Source organism: Sciurus carolinensis, chromosome 18, assembly GCF_902686445.1.
Source record: "Sciurus carolinensis chromosome 18, mSciCar1.2, whole genome shotgun sequence".
Lineage (NCBI taxonomy): Eukaryota > Metazoa > Chordata > Mammalia > Rodentia > Sciuridae > Sciurus > Sciurus carolinensis.
Window position 1 is genome coordinate 20,729,824 of NC_062230.1, and position 22,028 is coordinate 20,751,851.

The 22,028-nt window shown below is 57.8% G+C and overlaps 1 protein-coding gene across 3 annotated transcripts in view; it reads right to left on the reverse strand.

Moving 5' to 3' along the window:
* Window positions 1-371: 371 nt before the first annotated feature.
* Sbk1 (SH3 domain binding kinase 1) overlaps window positions 372-22,028 on the reverse strand; it is a 51,159-nt gene continuing 29,502 nt past the window's right edge. For 2 of the 3 annotated variants that reach the window (XM_047533885.1, XM_047533884.1), the window contains exons 2-4: window positions 5,873-6,105; window positions 4,722-4,924; window positions 372-3,996 (exon numbers count right to left, since the gene is read on the reverse strand). In XM_047533885.1, coding sequence (XP_047389841.1) covers window positions 3,163-3,996; window positions 4,722-4,924; window positions 5,873-6,098 — 1,263 coding nt within the window. In that variant the 5' untranslated portion in view covers window positions 6,099-6,105 and the 3' untranslated portion in view covers window positions 372-3,162. The remainder of the gene's footprint in view (window positions 3,997-4,721; window positions 4,925-5,872; window positions 6,106-22,028) is intronic. The other variant, XR_007106138.1, reaches the window with a different exon arrangement.

The window sequence follows — 22,028 nt, forward strand, 5'->3', positions numbered from 1 at the left end:
GCTGCCAAGTGCAGGGGCCCTATCTGTCCTGCTCACTGCTGTGTCCAGAGCCAGTATACCAAAGGTGCTCAAAAAATGGTTGCTGAGGGGTGTCCAGATGAATTGGCCTGCTCTGTTCTCCTGGGTGTTGGCCTGTTTCCTGCCCAGTCTGAAGGGCTCCAAGCTGAAGCTGGACACCAGGCCAGGGACAACTCCCAGCCCATCCCCAGAATCAGGTCCTCAGTGCCCCCATCTCTGAGCCCTGGCCCGGGGTGGCTGCCCCAGCTCTGCAGATGCCACCTCAGAGCACTGATCAAGATCAACCTTTCAGTTTCCAGAGAGGCCCTGTGTGTTCCCTGCCACCCACAGCCAGACCACACAGCCACCAGGGATGATTTTTCTAAACTTTTGTTTATTTTATAGCAATTGTCATGATTAGAGAAGTAGATAACACATTTAAAAACCTTCTCAGGGCCAAAGGGTGCCAGAGTATTTACAAACACATACTGGGGGTGGGGGTGGCGGTGGCAAGACGTGAATCTGGGGCTCCGGGGCTGGGGTCCGCCCAGGACCCTGCCCCAGGTCCCGAGCCAGGCTTGAATGCTACCAGCCTGGGGCTCTGTTCAGTGGACCTGGTGGACACCCTCCAGCTGGCCTGTGGCCCCCTCCCATCCACGGGGCTCCCCACACCCCACAGGCCAGCTCAGAGGGCCTCTGGGAAGCACCGAAGGACGGGGGCAGTGTGGGAGACACAGGGGCTTGGACAGAGGTCCGGGACGCCCCGGCCCACCCCAGGGTGGGTGAGACACCCACGTGCGCACACACATGTACACATTGTACCTTCACAGAAGAACCGCGAGGGGGAGGTTTTTTTGTGTTTTTTTTTTTTTGTTCTTTTTTTTTTTGTCTTCTACGTTTCCATGTCTACGATGTTATTAATTTTTTGCTATTTTTTGTTTGTTTCTTCGACAATGACATAAACTGAGGTAAACATCTGTGACCAACACCTCTCCTAAGGGGCAAAGGGTCCCAACCCGACCAACAGAGACGGTAGCAGCAGCAGCGGCGGCGGCGGTGGCAGGAACAGAATCCTGGCCCAGTTCCAGTCCTGCTCAGGGTCAGGCTGGCTGCTGCCGCTGAAAACGAGGGGACTGGGCTACGTACCTACGGTCCCCTCCGAGCTCTAACATCCTAGATACGAGTACGGAGTACGACGAGGGAGAAAACTCCCACACAGGATCTCAACAGAGGGGGAGAGGGCGTCTGGCGAGGGACGTGGACTGTGGAATCTCGCTTCCTTGTTATTGCAGGAGAGATCAGGATGTCGAGAGGCCTAAGGCAGAAGGAGGAGTGGCTGCTGGGAGAGGAGGGCCTGGGCGGCCCAGGAGGCGGCCGGGGCAGTGGTGGGGCCTTCTCTGAGATGTGGCCCTTGGCGGGAGGGGGTTTGCTACTTACCTGGCGTATTGGGCCCCGTGCCCGTGGGGGAGGTGGGGTCTCGAGGATCGGGTGCATCGAGGCGCAGGCCAGGCCCTGGGACGACCACACGCTGATTGTAAACTGGACCCGGGCAGGGCAGGGGCACCTATAGCCCTTTTGCGGGATGGGACTGAGGGGTGAGTGGAGATGTGGGACTCCAGGCCAGAGGGTGGTGGTGTCCCATGTAGCAGGCCTGGCCTATCAAGGAGTCCCCTCAAAGGCTCCAGAACCCCAGGAGGAACCCTGGTAGAGGCAGCCCCGGCTGGTGGGTGGGGCACTGCCAGGCAGAGGGAGCAGCCTCACCCACTGAGGTTATTGCGGGCCCAGGGCTCCACAGAGGGCAGGGTGGCGGGGAGCGCTGGCTGAGGCTGGCTCCTTTCCTCTCCATTTTGCTGCCCAGGGACCTGGACCAACCTGCAGGTGCCTCCTCACCGGATTCCCTGAGGGGTGTGGTCAAAATGCAGGCCTGGCCGCCCTCTTTGACAGCTGCCTGGTGAGGAGGCCTTGGGGGGCTGGGCAGGGGATGGAGGCGTCTGGACGCACAGTCACCGGGATGCACCAGGCTGCACACGTGTGTGCTCTGCGCACCCGCACACACCCCCTCACACTTCCACGCCCCCCACGCCCACAGATACACTCCTACCCCTGCTTCTCCAGGGGCTGTGGAGATGGGGGGGCAGCCTGACAGAGCAATGTCGAGGTGTCTGACCCCAGAGAAGCCCAGGAGAAATTACTGATGCAAATCAACTCGCTGCCTCCTGGAGCCCAGGCCTTGTGTCCGGCTGGAGCAGCGAGGGCTGGGGGATCTGCGAGGGGGTCCTGTGGCAGGCAGCAGGTGGCCCTGCCGGGGGAGCTGGACCTGCCCTGGGCTTCCCTGCCCTAGAGGTTGTAGTGGCCCCTGAGACCCCTGCCCTGGAGCCCTCTGTCCCCAGAGGTGTAAGGACAGTAGTTTGGGGGGATAAGGGAAAGGGGAAGGTCTACCAGAGCCCTGACTCAGTGGCTGTGTGGCCAAGGCAATGGCCCTCCCTCCTGGGCTCAGGGTTCTCATCAGCAGAATGGGGGTGTAGGGGCGTACTAGATTCTTGGGGGTCTGTGCCCGCACACACGCTTATGTGACATCCAGACTTCTGCTACATTTTCCAGGGGCTTGGCCTCTCCCTCCAGCCTCCCAGGAAAGGGGCAGGACATGCCCACAGTCGCTGGATCCTCTACTACCTGGCCCCATGCCAGGGCTCAAGGCCCCTTCTCTGCCCTACACTTCAGTCCCTTTCTGTGCCCAGGGTGCAGAAGGGACAGAGGAGTGGCCAGAAGGGCAGGAACTGTAGGATGATCTACCAGGGGGTGCAAAAGGTCAGGAGCAACTTTTAGGGGGTCCCAGGGCTCAAGGAGGTATGGGGGAGTCTGGCCCGCAAGCTCCCTGGCTTCCGGTGTCAGGGGGTCTCTGAATCCTCGGGTCTGCGGGGCTTGGCTTCTCTGGGCCAAGGCCCACGAGCCGGGCCGCGCGCGAGGTCTCCTGGTGGCTCTATCACCCGCCGCCGGACCGGCCGGGTGCCTGGGCCGCCTACTCTACTACTACTCCCTCCCGCCGCCGCAGCGGCTGTTCCATTTCCCGCCGCCCGGCAGAACCGGCTCAGCGCGGACCGAGGGCTGCTCCCCAGCCGCCCGGCTGCGTGCTCGGCGCCCTGGCCCGAGGGCGGCGGGGCCGGCTCAGACGCAGATCTCGATGGCCGTGGCCAGCACCACCTGCCCTTTGCTCTTGTCCGGGCGGCCGTCGGTCCTGCCGGGGGGCCCCGGGGGCGCCAGGCCAGCCTCGGGCACCGGAACGGGCACGGGCACGGGCACGGGTACCGGGCCGACGGCGGGGGGCGCGGGCCGCGAGCCGCTGCCGCTCTCGGTCAGCACCGTGCGCTTGAGCGGCCCGGGCGCCTCCAGGCGCAGTGGCCCCGCAGCGGGCAGGCGGTCCCCGGGGCCGGGCGGCTTGCGCGCGCGGTGCGAGGGCCGCCGTCGCAGCTCGGACGTGAGCTCGTGCTTGAGGAAGCGGAAGACCTCCTTGGCCGGCCCACGGCGCTCGGGCTCCAGGGCCAGAAGGCGCTGGAACATGCGCAGCGCTGGCTCCGTGAAGCGGCGCCACTGCGACGGCAGCCCCGGCAGGCGGCCGCGCTGCCAGCGCACGAACTCCTCGAAGAAGGCGTCGGCGCCCGACGCCGCCTCCCACGGGAAGTTGCCGGTGAGCACGCAGAAGATGAGCACGCCGAAGGCCCACACGTCCACGCCCGTGTCCACCGCGAAGCCGTCGGCGCGGCCCGCCTGGCACACCTCGGGCGCCGTGTAGGGGATGGTGCCGCTCACGCGCTTCACGCGGCAGCCCACGCGGCGCGTCATGCCGAAGTCCGCCAGCTTCACCCGGCGGCACTCGCGATCGAACAGCAGCACGTTCTCTGGCTTGATGTCGCGGTGCACCAGCTGCCGCCCGTGCATGAAGTCCAGCGCCAGGCCCAGCTGCTGCACGCAGCGCTTCACTGTGTCCTCCGGGAGCCCAACCTGCCGGCGGGGCAGGGAGAGCCGGGCTAAGTGGTGACCCAGCACGCCTGCCCAGACCCCTACTTCCTCCTCCTTTCAGGCCCTTCCCCCGGGCTGCGACCCTATGGCCATGCTCTCACTGGACACTGCCCCTCTCCTGTGACTCTGCCCCAGATCCTGGTGCCAGCTACCCTCCCCCATCCTACCAGGCACTTTCCCACCCATCTCTGGAGAGGTGGCTTTCATCCCCCACCCTTGTTCAAATAATGGCATATGGAGCCCCAAGTACAGACCAAGTGCTGCCATAGCTCCTTTTCTGATTGGGTCCATCAGATCCTCAGTGGTTACTATGTCCATACTGAGGCTCCAGGAAGCCTCCTGAGCCAGCACCTGGCACAGCAGAGTCTGTCCTGGGCCTGGAACCCTCCCCCACTCTCTCTGCTCTAGGGTCACCTCCTTTCCAGGTGGACCTCCCTCCCTGTGCACAGCAGGGTGCCGTTGGACTAGAGCCCATGGCTCTGGTTGTCTGCTTCAGAGGGCTCATCTCAGTCTGCTGTCATCTGGCTTATCAGGGAGGGTGTGTTGCCCCACTAGGACAGGGGCAGGACCTTTCAATCCCCAAATAGTGATTGACATACAGTAGGCACTCAATAAACACTTGTTGATTAAACAAGACTCCTCCCCAAGTCTCATACTCTGGGGACCCTGAAGACCATCTCCCCTCTCTATGCCACCATCCCAGGTACCTGGGGAGGGATGATGTCAAACAGGTCCCCAGCAGGCGCATACTCCTGGGCGAAGACGTAGCAGTCCTCCGTCTCAAAGACCACGTCGAACACCTTGATGATGAAGGGGCTGGACGAGAGGCTGTTGGTGATGCTCACCTCCCGCAGGAAGTTCTTTAGCTTTGTTTTGCTCTTGTTCACAAACTTCAGTGCCATTTTTGTGCCTGGTAGAGGCCATGGTGACAGTGGTGAGGCTCCTTCCCGCACCCTGCGCCCGCCACATACCCATACCTGTCTGTCTGCACAGCCTGTCCAGCAACAAGACTGTCCCCATCCTGTAGATAGGAAACAGACCCAGAGAGGCAAAAGGACTTGCTTGAGGCCACACAGCAGGGCCTGGCTCACGCCGTCCACTGCCGGGTGTGCAGCCCTCCCCACAGGGAGGTGCTCAGGAGGGCCGCTGCCTCCCGCCCCTGCTCTCCTGTTCCGCTGCCATGCTGTCTACTTCTTTGTGGCATCTGTTTTCCCAGCTAGAACATGGCTCCTTGAACACAGGAAACTATCTTGTCAACTGCTGTCTCTCTAGAGTCCAGCACAGAGTAGTTGCTCAGCAAAAATGTTTGTTAAATGGACGAACAAGAAGAAGAAGATATGGCACCGTAAGACACAGGTCCTTGACAGTGCCTGGACAGACGTGTGCACTGTCCACAGAGCACCGACATGTTACAGGCCGCCTCCAGCACTTTCTAGAAGAGGGAATGGAGGCACAAGGAAGGTGGTCACTTGTCACCCAGCAAGTAGTCAGGGGACCCCATGTCCAGGGCTCTTCCTGCTGCCCTCAGTGGGTACAGAGACCCAGTCCCAGCTGTGTGCTCCTTTGATTGAGTGGGCCCAGCTGTGAGGTGTGGTCTGGGACCCCTCAAGCCGAGCTAAGCTCGATGACTCTGGAGCTGATGACTGGGTGTCATTCTAGTTCAAGACCTGTCCCAACGGCACCCAGATGGCCCCCAAACAGCCCGCTCTCCAGTCTGGCACTCTGCCCCGAGTCCTCCTTGTCCCATCTGCTCAGGCGCCTCTCTGGGCTGCTTCAGGTTCATCCCACCACCTGGACCGTGATCTCTGCCTCCTTGCTCCCCACCAACCTTAATGACTGTCCCCCTGCAGATACTCACCCGTACCCTTGTAGGCCACCAGGTCAACCTTTCCGTAGGTGCCTTTGCCCAGCTCCCGGACGAGTTCATAGTGCTTGGTGACATCGCTGGCAGCCAGAGTGCGGAGGGTCAGCGCCTGCATGTCTTCCGTGAGGAGGGGCACACCTGTGCCAGGCCCCGGGGTGGTCCCCGGCCCACAGCAGGGCAGGGAGTGAGGAGGGTCGGGCTCTGGGCAGCCCACACTCATCTTCTCCCTGTTGGGGGTGGGATTTAGTGTGAAGAGTGACATCAGACCAGGTCCCCATTCTCCACCTACCTCCTGCCTGCCCTTGCACTCAGGAAACTCTCCTGGGCCCCATGCCAGGCCCAAGCCGACCACAAGGGGGCGACAAGCATCTCTGTGGAATCACCTTTCCAGAAGCTTCTCCTGCCAGGCTGGAGTCGGTCCCTGTGCCTCACTAGCACTTGAGCACCCCTGGTCCATTGGTTCTGCTGTCATCCAACCAGTGCCAGGCAAGGCACACATTTATGTCACATAGCGACAGGACCATAAATAGAGCTCATGTGCATGTGTCCATTCGTGTTTGTCGTTTTGCTTTTTATGGAGATGGGTGTGCGCATCTGCTTGCTGGGTTATCACTGAGCCACAGCCCAGCCCCAGTCCCAAACGCGAAGCAAGTGCTGACTGAGAGGCGGACATCGAAACGCTGGGGACACGACACTGACCCATCACATACAAATCCGGGCTCTCCAGTGCATACGTCCCAAGGAGGATGGACAATAAACAGAGAACACACAATTTATATATTATGATCAAAGGGGACATGGGCTGAGGGGAAAATAAGGCCGGGATGGAGGAAGGGCAGGCCTGAGGCGGGCTGTGGAATCCAGCACCTCAGCCATGTGGTCTTGCTCCCGCTGTGGCAGGACAGTGCGGACGTGGCCACACACCGCACTGCCTAGGTCTCCCTCAACAGATGACAACACAACCCTACTCAGGCACAACGCAGCTGTGGTCCCAGGGCCCTGCCCTACCCAGTCCCTGACACTGGGACAGAGCACCTGTCCCACAAAGATCCACTCCTCCCTTCCAGTCACTGCCTGAAACCCCTTTGCTGCCATGCAAGCTGGGGTGAATCCTGACTACTGAGTTTGTCCCCACATAGACAGGTGTCCTTGAATCTACACATAGATGTGAAGATGGGGGAGCAGGGTGTCACGGGGTGAGCCTAGGGCTGGGGACAGGAGACCTGACTTAAAGGTTCCAAGTGGGTGACAGGAAACTCAATAGGGTGATAGAGAGCTAACACCCCATCCAGGGCCTTTATTTTTTCCCTGTTATATTACTTCACTTAATTTTCCTAGTTTCGTTGAGGCATATTTGATGTACATAAACCAACATTTAAAGCATATGATTTGATTACTTTTGACATATACATATTCATGAAACCATCACTTTGATCAAGATAATGAATGTGTCCATTACCCCGAGAGTTTGGTTTTGCCCCTTTACAAGCTCCTGTCCCTCCCTACCCTCGTCTTCCAGGTGTCCACTCTGGAATCTTCATTCCTTACGTGCAAAGTAGGGAGGGCTTGGCTAGGGGAGCCGGGCCTTTTCCTGGCGCATGCGTGAAGGTGCGTGTGTGCAGGCGCGTGCGCATCAGCAGTGGAGGCCAGTACGCGCCCTCTATCAGCTGCGCTCCTGACGCACCTCCCTCCGTCCTGGCCTCGTTCCCTGTTACTTCTAATCCCAGAGGCCTCACCCAGCGTTCCCAGCACCCCCAGTCCTCTGCTCCCTGAAGGACAAGCGCCATAGCTCCATCTGAGAGAAAGCAGAGACTGGAGTGAGCCAGCCTGGATTTGAATCCTAAATCTGCCACTCACTAGCTGGATGTGCTTGGGCAGGTTAGTTCATGTCTCTCTGCTTACGTTTACTCATTTACAAAAAAGATGTAACAACAGCACCTATTTTCTATGCTATTAGGATCAAGTAAAATAATAGATATGAAGGGCCTGGTGCCTGGTATACAGTAAGCACTTCATAATTGTCTGGCATGATGTTCCTAGACCTCAAGCTGCATTTGCTCTTTGGGAGGGGCGGCCCCCTCCCAGGCCCAAAGCCTCTTCCTCTTCCCTCTCACGACCCAGCCTCCCACTTCGCAAGGAGAGGAGGAACATCAGGAGGGAACTTCCTGGCCTCCCACCCAGCCACAGGCGGAGCTCCATCTGCACCATCCTGGTGGCTGGCTGGGGCGCAGGGAGCCCTCCCCCAGCTTTGACTTCCACACTTCTGGTTCCTCAGGATCCTGCTCCCTCCATTCAGGAGCAGCTCTGTTCCTGGACCCGGTTCTAACAGCACCTTCCCACCCGGGGCTATGGCCTTTTCTTTCCTAGGTTATTTTGATCAGAACGTGTGCTGGGGACTCCATTGGAAATGCCACATGGTTGCCCTCGGGGTCTAGTCTGCAGCCTGGTGAGCCCTTTCCAGAGACCCCCAGAGGGAGGAATGGTGCCAGGCCTCCGGAAACCCAGTCCTGCTTCCCCTTCTCCTCTACCTCCAATCCTGAGGGCACCAAGTCTTAGCTTGGTGGTCACAGCTCTAGGCTGCACAGCGCTGGGTCTTTTTGCAGCAGCCCCAACTGGGCTCTAGGGGGTGCTGTTTCCCCATGGTGGGCTCTCCTTGGTGTCCGGGCTGCCAGGGATCACTTCTTCCAAGCCCCAGCAAACATCCACTACTTGGTGAAGAGGACCGATTCAGGAACAGGCTGGCTGGCTCAATGCCAGCAGGGAACGATATGGTTACTTTTGTGTGGGCCAGCATGCCCCAGGCCCCCTGCCTTTGTGCGTGTGTGGCACTGGGGATCGGACCCAGGGGCTCGTGCATGCTAGGCAAGGGACCTGCCACTGAGCTACATTCCCCAGCTCTTCAAAAACGTTGAGAAAGGCTCTCCCTAGGTTGCTGAGACTGGCCTCGAACTTGTCATCCTCCTGCCTCAGCCTCCCAAGCATCTGGGATTATAGGTGTGCGACACTATGCCGTTTCCTCAGGTCCTTTCTGTGGACGGTGGACAGCTCTCTTGCCTTGAACCCTTCCCCATCCATGGGATGCTGGGCTGCTCTCCTGACCTGTTCCCGGTGTGTGGACTCCCCAGGGCTGAGGCGGACAGCCTCCGTGCGCACAGCACATGTGTACACACGTGCCCCCTCCCCTGGGTTGCAGCCCGCCCAGTGGCTTCAGGGTGTCTCTGCTGGGAGCTTGACGGGCAGCTGCAAGTGGCCACAAGCCTTCCCTCCTTCTCACACCAGGGACTGCTGGGCTCCTGGCTTGCCCCTGCCCTTTGGCCTCCAAGCTGTCTTGGGTCTCTACTGGGCTGGGTCAGAGGCACAGCCACAGGGGGCCACAGCTCTCCTGGCCCCAGTCTCCTCCAGCACTCCAGTCTCCTCTATCGCCCAAGTCACGTCCCGGCCACGCAGGCCTTGTTCCTCTGTGAAGCTCCCCTGATGCCCGGCAGGTGCCAGCTCCTGCCTCTGATGAGCCCCAGGGTTCCTGCACCCTGTCCCTTTTCCAGGGACTCTACTGACCATGTGGGGAGGGGGTGTGTTCTGACAGTGCCCCTGTCAATCAACAGGCCAGGAGCTCCCCAGAGGCAGGGGATCAGATTCACCGCTCTCCCTTCCGTGGTTCACAGGGCCCGTTTTGGGGGTCCCCACACTCACCCCTCCTGCCCAACCTTCCTCTCCCTCAGGCCTGTTCTCCACAGGGAATCGACCCACAAGCCTGTCCCTGCCGCCACATCACCGCCCAGGTACACATCGCCTCTGACCCAGTTACCATGCTTGACTTAGGAGGCTCAGCGGCAGGGACAGCAACAGCACGGGCCTAGCGGCTCCGCAGCCCTGGCCTTGATCTAACGTGTGCCACATTTTGGCTGGGCGACCTGCAGTGGGTCCCACCACTCCTCTGGGCCTCAGCTCACTTGTCTGTATGGTGAGGAAAGCAGGAGTGCCACCAGCACGAACTGTCCCTCTCGCTGCGGGGCCAGGAGCCGCCTTGCCTGAGTCTCAGCATCCTACAGGGCAGGTGTTGTTTTTATGATTTTCATTTGATTTATTTATTTATTTTTGTGGTATCAGGGGTTGAACCCAGGGGTGTTCCACCACTGAGCCACATCCCCAGCCCTTTTTTATGTTTTGAGACAGGGTCTTGTTAAGTTGCTGAGGCTGGCCTCAAGCTTGTGATCCTCTGGCCTCAGCCTCCCAAGCCACTGGGTTTACAGGCGTGTGCCACCGTGCCCAGTTAAGGTAAGTATCATTGATAACACCGTCACTTCAGAGACAACAAAAATGAGGTGCAGAGAGACTAAATACTGCACCCAAGGCCACACGCTGAGACTGGCTCCAGGTGGTACCTCACCCACCGTAACCTCCTGAGCCAGAATGCTGGAATCATCTCACCCAGATCCCTTAGGAGCCAGTGAGAAACTGAGGCCCAAAAGAGGGCGGAGTCTTGGCCGGGATCCCGCCTTCTGTATGGCTCCGGTTGAAGCCGCCTGGCACTGGGCGCCGGTCTCGGCCGCACAGGCACGAGCTCCGCCGCTCCTCACTACAGCACCTCCTTTTCCAGAGAACCCCAGGCCCCGAGTGAGGCACGACGTGTGCTTGGCTGTGGGTTCAAAGGCTGGGTGTGTCTGCTGGCACTGAGGGGACAGGATCCTCACTTTATCGTCACTGCAGCAACTGGAGGAGCAGCTGTGGACTCCATGGCCTCTGCTGCCCTCAGCTTCCTCCGCAGAGTGGCCGCCATATCCACCCACACTCAGGCTCACTGTGTGGCCCCTGGGGACCTCCTTGGGCCATGCACCTTGAGGGATGTCCTCACTGCTCCCGAGGGAGGCCTTCCATCTCCCTTCTAAGTGGCCGAGGGCAGGTGGGGCCCCGGTCTTTACCGCAGCAGGGGCGGCTCTGCCATATGCTGGGAGGGCCACCGTGGTGGGGGAGGGTTTCCCAAGCAAGAAGCAAGACTGAACCGCCTACCATTTCCTGTTGGCAGGCAGCTGGGCTGCTGTCACCCCGTGAAGCTACACCCATCTCAGGCCTGCTTGGAGCCCCTGCTCCCCACTCGCCTGGACACACACAGACACACGAGTGTGTATACGGGCACACACGGGCACACAGACGTAGCATATACACATGCGCGCAGACTCTCAAACACGTGTGTGCACACGTGCGGAGTGCTGCCAGCTTGGCAAGGTTTCACTCATTGAGTCCTCAGAGAACCCTGAGAAGGGACAGGAAACTTCCTGTGTTTTCTGAAAAAAGCTTGGCTGAGGGATAAACTCTGTGCGACAAGGCTGCCATCGGAGTGTGCAATTCAATGATCTTAGCGACTGCCCAAGCTGGGCGACCACGGCCATGATGGAGTGTTGCTCGCTGGTTTATAGCTGAAGGATGGAGGCCCATTTGCCATGGAAGACAGCCACCTGGCCACCAAACTTGTTTCCTCTCCCGCAGTACCAAGTCACTGCTGGAAAGTGGCTGCCCCACAGAGCGCCCCATCCTCAGCCTCCTTTGCATCTAGGTGTGGCCACGAAGTGGGTTCCCCCTAGGGGGATGTGGACCAAAGTGTCACCCCTGGTCTGGGGCTTCTCCAGAGTGGGAGGCTCCTCTATTCTTTCTTCTGGGTGTTGGCCTGGTGCAGAGGACTCCAAACCCTAGAGGGATGGGGTCCCCAGAAGGAAGGAGGGGCACGTGCATCAGGAGGACCCTTGTTCCTGGATGGGCACCTCACTTCCCTGGGTTAGTATTATACTTCAAAAACACTGAAAAGGCAGCCACACCGTGGGCTCTCAGGCCCTGAGGAGCCCCTGTGACTTCACCTGCTGACCAGGATAACCTGTCCGCATTGTTCTGTGCCCCAGAAGTGAACTGCTGTGTCAGTCGGAGACCCGGACTGACTTATTGCAGCAACCGGCACTGCTCCAATCCAAGGGTTATGTAGCCAGTAAGCAAAAGAGGTGAGATTTGGACCTCCGTGCGTTCAAATGCCTGGAACGTAGCCAGAGGTTACAGACAGTGACAACACTGAGACCAAGTGACAAGAATCTAACTGTGGGGGTGGGTGTAGAGTCTGTAGAGAAGAGAGCCGCTCTTACCCTGCTTTGTAGGAGACTAACACTGGCCAAATATTTACTGAGCATTTACCACATGCTGGGTGCAGTGCTAACCATGGTGGGCTGCATCACTTCATGATCACCATCCTGGGAGGCAGATGCTGGCTGTTGCTATCCTTGTTTCCAGACAGGGGTACGGCTGTGGCTTCAATGTCCCTTCTAAAACCCATGTTGAGATTTAATTAAGGGGTGGGATTGCAAGAGCTGGTTAGGACATAGTGGCTGTGTCCTCATGAATGGGTTAATGCTATTCCTGTGCATGGGTTCATGTTCCTTATGAAAGGCTGAGTCCAGTCCCCCTTGCCCTCTCCTCCTGGAGATAGTGGGATAGCTCAGCAAGAAGGCCCTTCCCAGATGCCAGTGCCTTGACCTCGGACTTCCAAGCCTCCGGGATCGTGAGGGATAACAGTCTGCTCATTATTAATTACCCAGTCTGTGGTCCTGCTATAGTAGCCCTAAGTGGCCTAAGACTGCTACTGAGGAGTTCGTAATTAGCAGAGCTGTGATTTGAACTCAGGCTGGAGGCTGCAGACCCCACGCTGTCACGCTCCGTGTCCTGTGAGGCTCCTGAAGCCAGACCCAGGCAGAGCAACTCAAAATAAGACTTGGCAGGAAGAAAGTGTGTTACCCATCACTGGGGTGCAGTGGGTTGGAAGCCCATCTACTGGGGACTCAGTGGGGGTGAGGCTGGACCAAGTGATGCCAGCCAGGTCGTGCCGATTCTCACACGAGGATCCTAAGATCCTCTGTTCATGCCCAGGTCCCCTCCCCTAGGTCCCGAGAATGGGCAGACACTAAGGTACCCTAACAAAGGCCAGGCTGGGGAGGATGCCATGAGCTGGACTCTTGTCCCTGGGTAGGTCGCCTCCCTTCTCTGGGTTAGTATTAGTATTCAAAGATCGTGTGAAGAGGCAGCCCTGTGCTGGAACTCCCGGCACCGAGGACCCTGTGACTTCACCTGCTTCACAGTGCGGCTCTGGAAGCGAGGGGCGGGAGCTGCGCTCCCGGGTCTGCAGACAGAGCCAGCTGAACACCTCCTTTGTCCTCCCACCTGCCTCCAGGCTCCTCCCTCTGGTCCTGCCCATCTCTACAGTCAAAGCACTTGTCTGCAGAGCAGGTCTGGCCCGTCCAGGCCCGACACACATTTTCGCTGGCTTCTTGAATAAGCACGGGCTTTTCCTTTGGCTCGATGGGAACTCTCCTTTCTTTGGTGATGGCCTCTCTCTGCCTGTGTGGCTCAGGAGGGTGGGCTCCCCCCCGGGGTTCAGGATTCCTCCTATCTGCCTGAGATGGATATGTGACCAAACGTGACCCGCTGAGGTCAAGCGCTAGGACTTCTGCTGCAGCTCAGCACAGAGGCACCCTCTCGCCCTGGGCTGCAAAGCTGGAGGACAGGGTCTGCAGCTGCTGGGGGCTGCCCACCACCACAAGCAGGTAAGTCTGCCTGACCATGAGGCCACAAAGAGAGAAGCAGAGAGGAAAGATGGAGGGATTTCTGTGACTCTGAGCCAATTACGCTCCTGAACATTTACTTCATGAATCATTCTATTTCCTTTTTGGCTGAATGGAGCCTGCTTGCGTTGGGTTTTAGAACCCCCAACCTAAAGAGTCCAGAAAAGTGTAGGTACAATCCAGCAAGAAGCCCAGGAGCTCCTTGAAAGCAAGCCCCTGCCCCCATCAGCCAGCTATTCCCAGCACTTGGCCAGGATGTGACAAATGCGAGCTGAATAATTCTGTGCGTTTGGGAAGTTGTAACTTTTTATATCTTGGCTTTTCGGAATGTGACCCTGCAGGCACATAATTATTTTTCCAGGGGCGGCGTGAGGGATCTTTAGGTCCATTTCACAGACACAGAGACTGAGGGCTAGAAGGGAACAGTGCTGTGCTCAGTCACTTAGAAAGTCAGTGGCAGGGCCGGGCAAGAAGCCAGAACCACCACAGGACAAGGTGCTGTCCCCTCTGACAGCCCAGTCCCAGCCCCCACACAGCACAGATGGGAGCAGCTGTGAGTGGCACCAGCCACTGTGCACAGAAAGGCTGGCAGGGCTGAGACGGATGGTGACAGCCACAGAGAGGAAAGTGACAGATAACTAATGCCCAGGGAAGCCCTGTCGAGTGCCAAGTGCCTCGTGTCATGAACTCATCTCATTTTTACACCATCCCTTGACATGGGGACTGGTATTACTCCCAAATTACAGATGAGGAAACAGAGGCATGTCCCTTGATCAAGATCATCTCATCCAGGAAGCGACAGAGCCAAGACTCAATCAGGCATCATTAGGCACATCCAGAAGCCTAACCACTAGGCTTACTGTCTCTAAAACCATGGAGTGAATGTCACCATTTATGTTGCCAACTTCCTATCCACTACAACCCCATTTTGCAAATGAGGACACTGAGGCTCAGAGGGGGGAGGCAACTCACCCAAATTCCATCCATTCCCCTTCTTAGCCCTTGGTCTCTGGTTTCCAGCCCCAGGTCCCCCTCCAGCCCCACGGCATTCAGCACCATGGGTGTGGACAGCGCCAGACAGGCTCAGCCCCAAAGTGCAAGACCAGTGGAGTCCCTTGAGGATCATGAGCCAGACGTGGAGGGGCTGCTGCGAGTAGGAACCGGACCTGTGGCTGGAAAGCCACATCTGGGTACGCTGCCCTTTATTTAACTAAGCTCCCACTGAAAGACACTGGTCAGGCCCGACATTTTGCTACTTACTATAAACCAGTGGCCTGCACACAAGTCATTTGCCAGGTATCTCTGTATGGTAAGTTCTAGAAACAGGGCTATTGGGTTGAAGGCCAGGTGTGTCTGGGGTACCTGGAGGTGCCCGACCCCCCTGCTGGGAGCTGTGCCATTGTGCCCCTGGTCCCCCTGTAGGAGCAGGCTGCTTCTTGGAGGAACACTGCTGCCACCAGCCCTTCCTCCTCTCTGGGCCTCCACGTCACTTTGGAATGAGGTCGGGCAGTTCCAGGTGGTGAGTACTACCTTGAAAGCAGGGAAGGCTTCTCGTATGGATAAAGTACCTTGAGAATCCGTGTGACCACTGTGGCACCCACTTGGTCACTCACCACTCATGCCCACTGGCCGAGCCAGCAGTGGCTCTCGGCCGCCACAGCTAACTTCCCAACTGGCCTCCTGGCCCTCAGAGCCTGTTGTCACAGCAGCCAAGGAGCGCCACATCTCTGCCAGGCTCAGCACCTCCCTTGGCTCCCACTGCATTCCAAGGTCCTCTGATGCCCGTTTGCCCCTGACCTGTTCTCTTCCCGGCCCTTCCTGCTCAACGCACTGGTCTCCCTGCTGTTCCCGGGCATGTTGGGTCCTGCCTGGGGCTGGTCCTCTGCCTGGAGAGTTCTTCCCTGATGGCCACGTGGCTCGGCTCCTTTTCCCCACACTCCGCTCAGGGGACACCCTGTTGACCAGGGCTGCCCTCCAGACCCCCAGACCCTGCTCTCCTTTTCCCCAGCAGAATGCATTATATAATTTACTGATGTACAACAACTACTGTGTGTCTTTCTCCCACTGGATCTTAAGCACCTAGAGGGCAGGAATTTGCCATCTGGGGTGGGTCACTGCTGCACCTGGAGGCTGACACGGTACCTGGCAGATTTGAGGAAATGAGCCACTGAATCTCAGAAGTGCTGTAGGAAGGTGACCTCCTCAGGGACAACCCTGAGGGGCCTGGCAAGTAAAAGGAGCCAGGTGTGCTGGGGAGCAGGGAGACCAGGGGACAGTGACAAACAGGTCGCGTTACTGCTTCCACCCAGGCACAGAATGGGGTCCCCAAGAGGGGCAGACAAGAGCGACTTGCCCAGCAGCCACCTGAATTCCCACAGTGGGCCAGCTTGAGCTGAGGAAGTGAAGCCCCCTCTCTGAGTCCCCAAAACAGGTCTCCCTTGGAGGTCTCCCAGCTGCCTGCCTCTTAACACTTTCCCTGAAAGATGTCCCTGCCCCTCATGTTAGTTTATCCCAGTGCAGAAAGCTATCAGCACCTGGACTCTCCCCGTCACTGTCAGGGAGAGGGGGACCTACAGCCAGGCTCTCTGGACCCTGAGGGAGGCCTGCAAGGTGCTTAGAGAGGCTCTGGCTCTGCCACTGCTCCCCGGGCAGCCCGGCCACTCCTCTTCCATTTCCAGTCTATGAAAGACTAATCTAGTGGTTCTTACCCTTCAGGATCAGGACCCTCTTCCCTGAGAAATGTCCCCATGTAGCAGTGCCCACTTCTATATATGACACCAGAGGACAGGGCCCCAAGGTGCCCACAGACTCTAGATGAGACCCTTGCTTCCCCAAGGTTCTTTGACATAGGTATAGACCCTATCGAACATTCTATTCTGGTTCGAAAGGAAGAAGAGGACAATGTTCTCAAATCTCTTCCTTGTCTTCTGTTCAGGGTGCAAACTGTGGCTCTGTCTCTTCTTAGCAGTGTGACCTTGGGCAGGTTGTGCACCTGCCTAAGACCCAGCTTGCCCAGCAGTGCGACAGAGCTGCACGTGCCCAGTGAACATGGTGGGCTGCAGCAGAACAAAAGGAGCATTTTGCAAAGTGCCTGGTTCTGAGCAGACGCTCGGAGGGGCCTGGGAGCTGGTTCTGCGGCTGCCGCTGCAGGTGCACTTGGTTTTCTACTCTGTCCCTGAGGCCATCTGGGCTCCCTAAATCTCACCCTGAACCCACTCCAGCCAGAAGGAGCTATGATCACTTGACCTACCTCTCCCATTTCCCAGATGAGGAAACCGAGGTGGAGCTGGGAGCGTTCGATACCCAGTGTCAAGCCGGACCACACACAGCTCCTCTCTGCCCTCCCACCAGGAGCAGCCCGGGGTTCCCTGTGCAGTGTGTGGGGCCCCAGGTTTGGCTCCAGCCTCAGCCTCCCCTGCCCTCCCCTCCCAGCTGGCGCACAGTCTGCCCCTTCCCTGGGGCACAGCCTCGGTGGCTATTAATAGTCTGTGACACTGCCAGCCTGCAGCTGGTACCCAGAGCTGAACGGGCTGCTTAGCCTCTTTTGGCCCCAGGAGAGGTAGGAGGCCGGGGGGCCTCATCCTCCCAGTTACTTGACGGCCTGGGGCAGAGGCAGCCCCTGGGGCTGTGGGATGCGGTTTTCTCAGTCTTAGTGCCTGGATAAGGTGGGCAGCTCAGGCCTTGGGGGAATGGGGCAGAGCGCAGAGGGCTTGTGGTCCCCGCCACCACCTGGCGGGGCAGGGGCCTTGGCTGCATGACTGCTAGAGAGATGGCAGGAACTCCCAGATGTGGGCCTTCCCTGGCCATGGCCCTCACCCCTGCCCTCCCCTGCGCTCCTGCAGGAAGGGAATGGGGGATGGGGGGTGGGGGATGGGGGTGTGGTATCCCCCAGCAGGCCGTGGTCTGGGCTTGGACACCACCGTGCCGGGCCATGAGGCTGAGGGCAGATCTCTCTCTCTCTCTCTCTGTGCCTTCTTTTCCTTGTCAGTCCAACGAGCATAATAATGATGCAGGTTTGAATAGTTAATAACAGCCAACGCTATGAGCCACTTAAAGCAAAGTGCTCTGTATACATATTGACTCACTTAAACCTTACAACAACCTCAGGAGAAGCTATTTATTATTCCCATTATATCCCTTCCAGCTAAGGAAACCGAGCAACCAGAGAAGGAAAGATTAAGTGATGTGTCCTGGGTCACACTGCTAGGAAGGGCCTTAGAGATTATCTGTCTGGCACCAGATCATTCAGTAAATATTTGTTGAGTGTCTGCTGTGTGCTGTTCCTGGACCTGGAAGACATCAGTGAGCCAGGAGAACAGCCTTCCTGCAAGGAGCTTATGTTCTCATTTGATGGCAGACGAGGAAGAGCCGGGCACAGTGGCACAGACCTGTAATCCCAGCAACTTGGGAGGCTGAGGCAGGAGGGTCTCAAGTTCAAGGCCAGCCTCAGCAACTTGGCGAGACTGTCTCAGAATAAAAAAAGGCTGGTGATGTAGCTCAGTGGTAGAACTGAGATTGAACTGAGTGGTTCAATCCCCAGTACCACATTTTTTTTTTTAAAAGGTAGGTAAAAGATAATGTCAGCAGGGAGACACTCTGGGGGAAACTCAAGGCAGGACAGGGAAGGACACCATGGATAGGTGGTCACGAGGCCTCACTGAAAGGCCGCAGCACGTGGATACAGAGCTGAGAGCTCTCCTGACTGCAGCGTGGGGAGGTCAGTGGTGGCCGTGCAGGCGTGCTGAGGGACAGGACTGCCCAGGGGTGAGTAAGGGGACAGGGGTAGCACCTGAGGGTGGAGGTGGAGGGGGTGGCAGTTGTCATGTAGGGCTTCAAAGACGACGACAGATCTGGTTTTTCACTCTCAGTGAGATGCACTCTAAATCCTAGGCTTGAGCAAGCCCTTCCTGAAGCCAACCCACATGCCAGTCCTGACTGGTAAAGGCACACCACAGTGACCTGGGTCTTGAACTCCTGCACTCAGAGACTCCCCAGGATCCAGCCAGAGCAGAGACTCCTCCTTGCACCACAATATGTTAAGAATGTGGCCAAACCCAAGCTAGGCCCTGCTGGGTCCTTCTGACAGGCCATGCTTTGTGGACTGTGCATGAGTGGTGGAGAAATCTTCCCTGAACTGCAGATATGGGGACTTGAATAAAGTCCTGTCTCTGACCCTGAGCCTCCATTTTTCCACCTCTAAAAGTGGGGCTGGTGTTCCCTTTCTGCTCAAGGCTTCTGGGTACTAATATTAACAGCAAAACTTTGGTAGACACGAGGTGCCATTCACAGCACTTTACAAACATTCATTCCCTTAAGCCTCAGGATGGCCCTACAAGGCAGGTACTAGTATCACCCCCTTTTAAATAGACAGTGATCTGAGGTACAGAGAGGTTAGGCACCTTACCCAAAGCCACACAACTAGGTCTGGAGTGCTTTTTACACTAAACTAAGTCAACCACAGGCCTCACGGCTCCTTTCTGGAGACATCTGGGGTCAGGGCTAGCAGGCACCTGAGCTCCCAGGCTGGGAGGGTCCTCTCTCTCAAGGTCTTGGCTTAGAGTCAGAAGCCCTATATTCAGGGACAGCTAAGGGCCTTCCTACTATGGCGGAGGGTGCTCACAGACCCAGGGAAGCTGCCTCAGAGGGAGAGGGGGCTGGGGCTGTGCAGTCTCTGGGCCAGCCTCTCTGGGGCCTAACTAAGAGGAGGAAGAGTGGCTCTGTCCTGTCCAGACCCACCCCTGGGGGTCACCCAGTCGCAGGGGCCATCCCAACATCCAGAGGCAGCTGGAACAGTCTCTGCCCCTCCTGTGACTGCTGCAAGCTGCAGGGAAGGACAGCTACTGCAGCGGGAAGTCACAGTGGTCCCGGGCCTTGGGCCAGCTCATGTACACACCCAGCAGGGTACAACAGAAACAAGAGCACTGTTCAAGCAGGGGACACCTGCAGCTCTCAGGCCTCACCTGCGGCACCACTGAGTTCTCACGGCACGGCCTTAGTGCCCCCATTCCACACAGGAAGGGAATGCGGTCGGAGGATGAGTGACTTGCCCAAGGTCAGCAGCCAGGCAGTGGTGGAGCTGGGCTCCGAGCCCTGCTCGAGGGTAGGGGGTGCTACACGGGGGGCTGAATGAGAAGATGCCCTCCGGGTGCGCTCCCCGTGGAAAATCCTTCACTGCTTCCTTCCAGCTCCGACAATGACAGGGTTCCAGGTGGGGTTGAGCTGGGAGTCTGCACCAGTCCTCCCTCCAGGTATGGCCAAGCTATGGCGTGGATGGGGCGGGGGCAGGCAGGAGAGGCGGCTGTGGCCCTTCCAGGTCTAGCTGCTGCTACTTCCTGAGACCCAGGGGGGGCAGGGGAGGGATGGGGGGGCCTAGAGGAGGTGCTGGTCCTGGTTCTGGCCTTGGGCCCATCTGCCTGGGGCAGAAGCCTCCGGCAGTCACTCCAGCAGAATGCCCGGCAGCTCTTGCCTAGACAGCAGAGGCTGGGGGTGAAGAGGGCCTTACCTAGGAAACTAGGGCTGGGCCACCTGGACCCTGCTCCTTAGGCTGAGCTCCAAGACAAGGTCCAGAGAACCCCTAGACCCTCAGCCTTGAGCCCCATCCCCACCCCATGCACCCCAGAGCAGAACAAGGAGTTCTTAAGCACTATACGTTACTTTCAAAGACGCCTACCCTCTCTTAGGGACAGCACCGAGAGCCTTTGCCTCCCTGGACCAGCCCAAGGAAGCATAACCACCAAGGCATAGCCACCCTCTCACCGAGGCCCCTTTGAAAAAGTGCCAACAGTTTCTGAGCATTTTTTACAGGGCAGATCCAGTCCTCAGCCCTCTTCATGATTTCACTCACTTAATCCCCCAGATGGCCCTATGTGTAAGTATTATCCCTGTCTCACACATAAGTAAAACGAGGCCCAGAGAGGTTAAGTGACTTGCTGAAGGTCACACAACAGCCAGATGAGGTGCAAACCCAGACAGAGTCCAAAGCCTGTGCTCCCAACCACAGTGCTCTGCCATCTACTTTGACCTCGGGCTGCTGTAGACCTTTGTCCTGGAAGATGGCACACTTCCTTCCAGGGCCATGTCCAGTGGCTGGGGCCCAGTGCTGGCCCCTGGCCCATCTGCTTGGCAACATCCATCAGTTTCATTAACGTTTAGGGAATGCTGGGTGTTTGAGCAACTGCTGCATCCAGGCAGCCTCCTGCCTGCCTGAAACTTAGATCTGTCTTAGGAAGTCAGAACGGGAGGAAGCTTCTAGCCAAGGGAACTTCGGTTTAATTTTCTCCGGACAGATGGGTAAACGGAGGCCTAGAGAGAAGCCTTCCTCTGAGAATCCTTGGCAAGACCTGGATCTAGAACCTTGGACTTTTGCTCTGGGGCAAGTGACACAAAATAAACAGATTTAGATGGCTGGATGCCTCTAGCACAGGGGTGGCAGCGTGAGATGCGACCAGAGCAGGGAGGCTCACTTTATGCTGAGCCCTAAAGACCCCGGATGGTCACTGCTCTGTGCAGATGCCAACCTGCGCAGGGGGAGGCAGGGGACACACGTGTGCAGAGGACACACAGAAGAAGGTCTCCTGCTGAGCAAACATTTCTCGAGCCTCTGCCCTGGGCCTTCAGACCTGGATGCCAGCAGCAGCCGCCAGCAGGTCACATCGATGAGTGAACAGGCCGGGGGGGTTCTGCGGGGGCACATGCCCTGTCCAAACAAAGCGGCCATTCTTTAGCTCTGGCATAGGGTTGCCACATCACCTGATTCTTTGGGAGGACCCCCAATCAGTATTTGAGTATGAAACCTTCCAATTTTTTTTTTTTAAAGCACTGATAGCAAATGCAATCATGTAAAATACACCAGATCGACTCAAGGCTTCTATAAGCTGTAGCTGACAACACATGCGGGACCATATGCTGGGCTCTGCCTTGACAAGGGACAAGACAGCACTGTCTCCTGGAGGTCAGAGTCTGGATGTGCCAAGGAACTTTCACAGCACATGCAGACCCATGCCAAGGTCTCCAAGTCACCGATCCACCAACCAATCAAATTCAGCTCTTTACGATGTGCTAGCCCAGGTCAGGTCAAAAGGGGAGGTAGAGGCAGAAGCTGCTCCCAGGCCATTCTAGGGTGGGACTCTAGGCCAGGGGCACAGCATGGGACAGAGGAAACCAATTAGAAAACATGGAGGAGATGGGCTAGGAGAGGGAAGGCCAAGGAGTAAGACTGTGTCCCAGAGGTGGTTCAGGGCCAGACTGCAGCGGCCTGGACTCCTCAGCCACTTTATTCTGGACTCAGTGGGGAGTCACTGCAGACTGGAGAGGTGGGGAGGTCTTCCTCCCTGTCCTCCTCTGGCCTAGTGGTTCCCCTGGTCAATGACTCCGGTCTCCACCCTGCTGGCTCTGGTTCCACTCTCTGGCTGTGAGTGTGTGGCAAGGGCCCCAACCCACCAGGGCAGACAACTCCTTCCAGGATGCTTAGGACACACCTGGACACTTCTTGCAGTCCAACTTCTATCTACAACTGCCCGGCTGGCTGCAGAGAGAGTGGCTTGCTCTCTGTCACC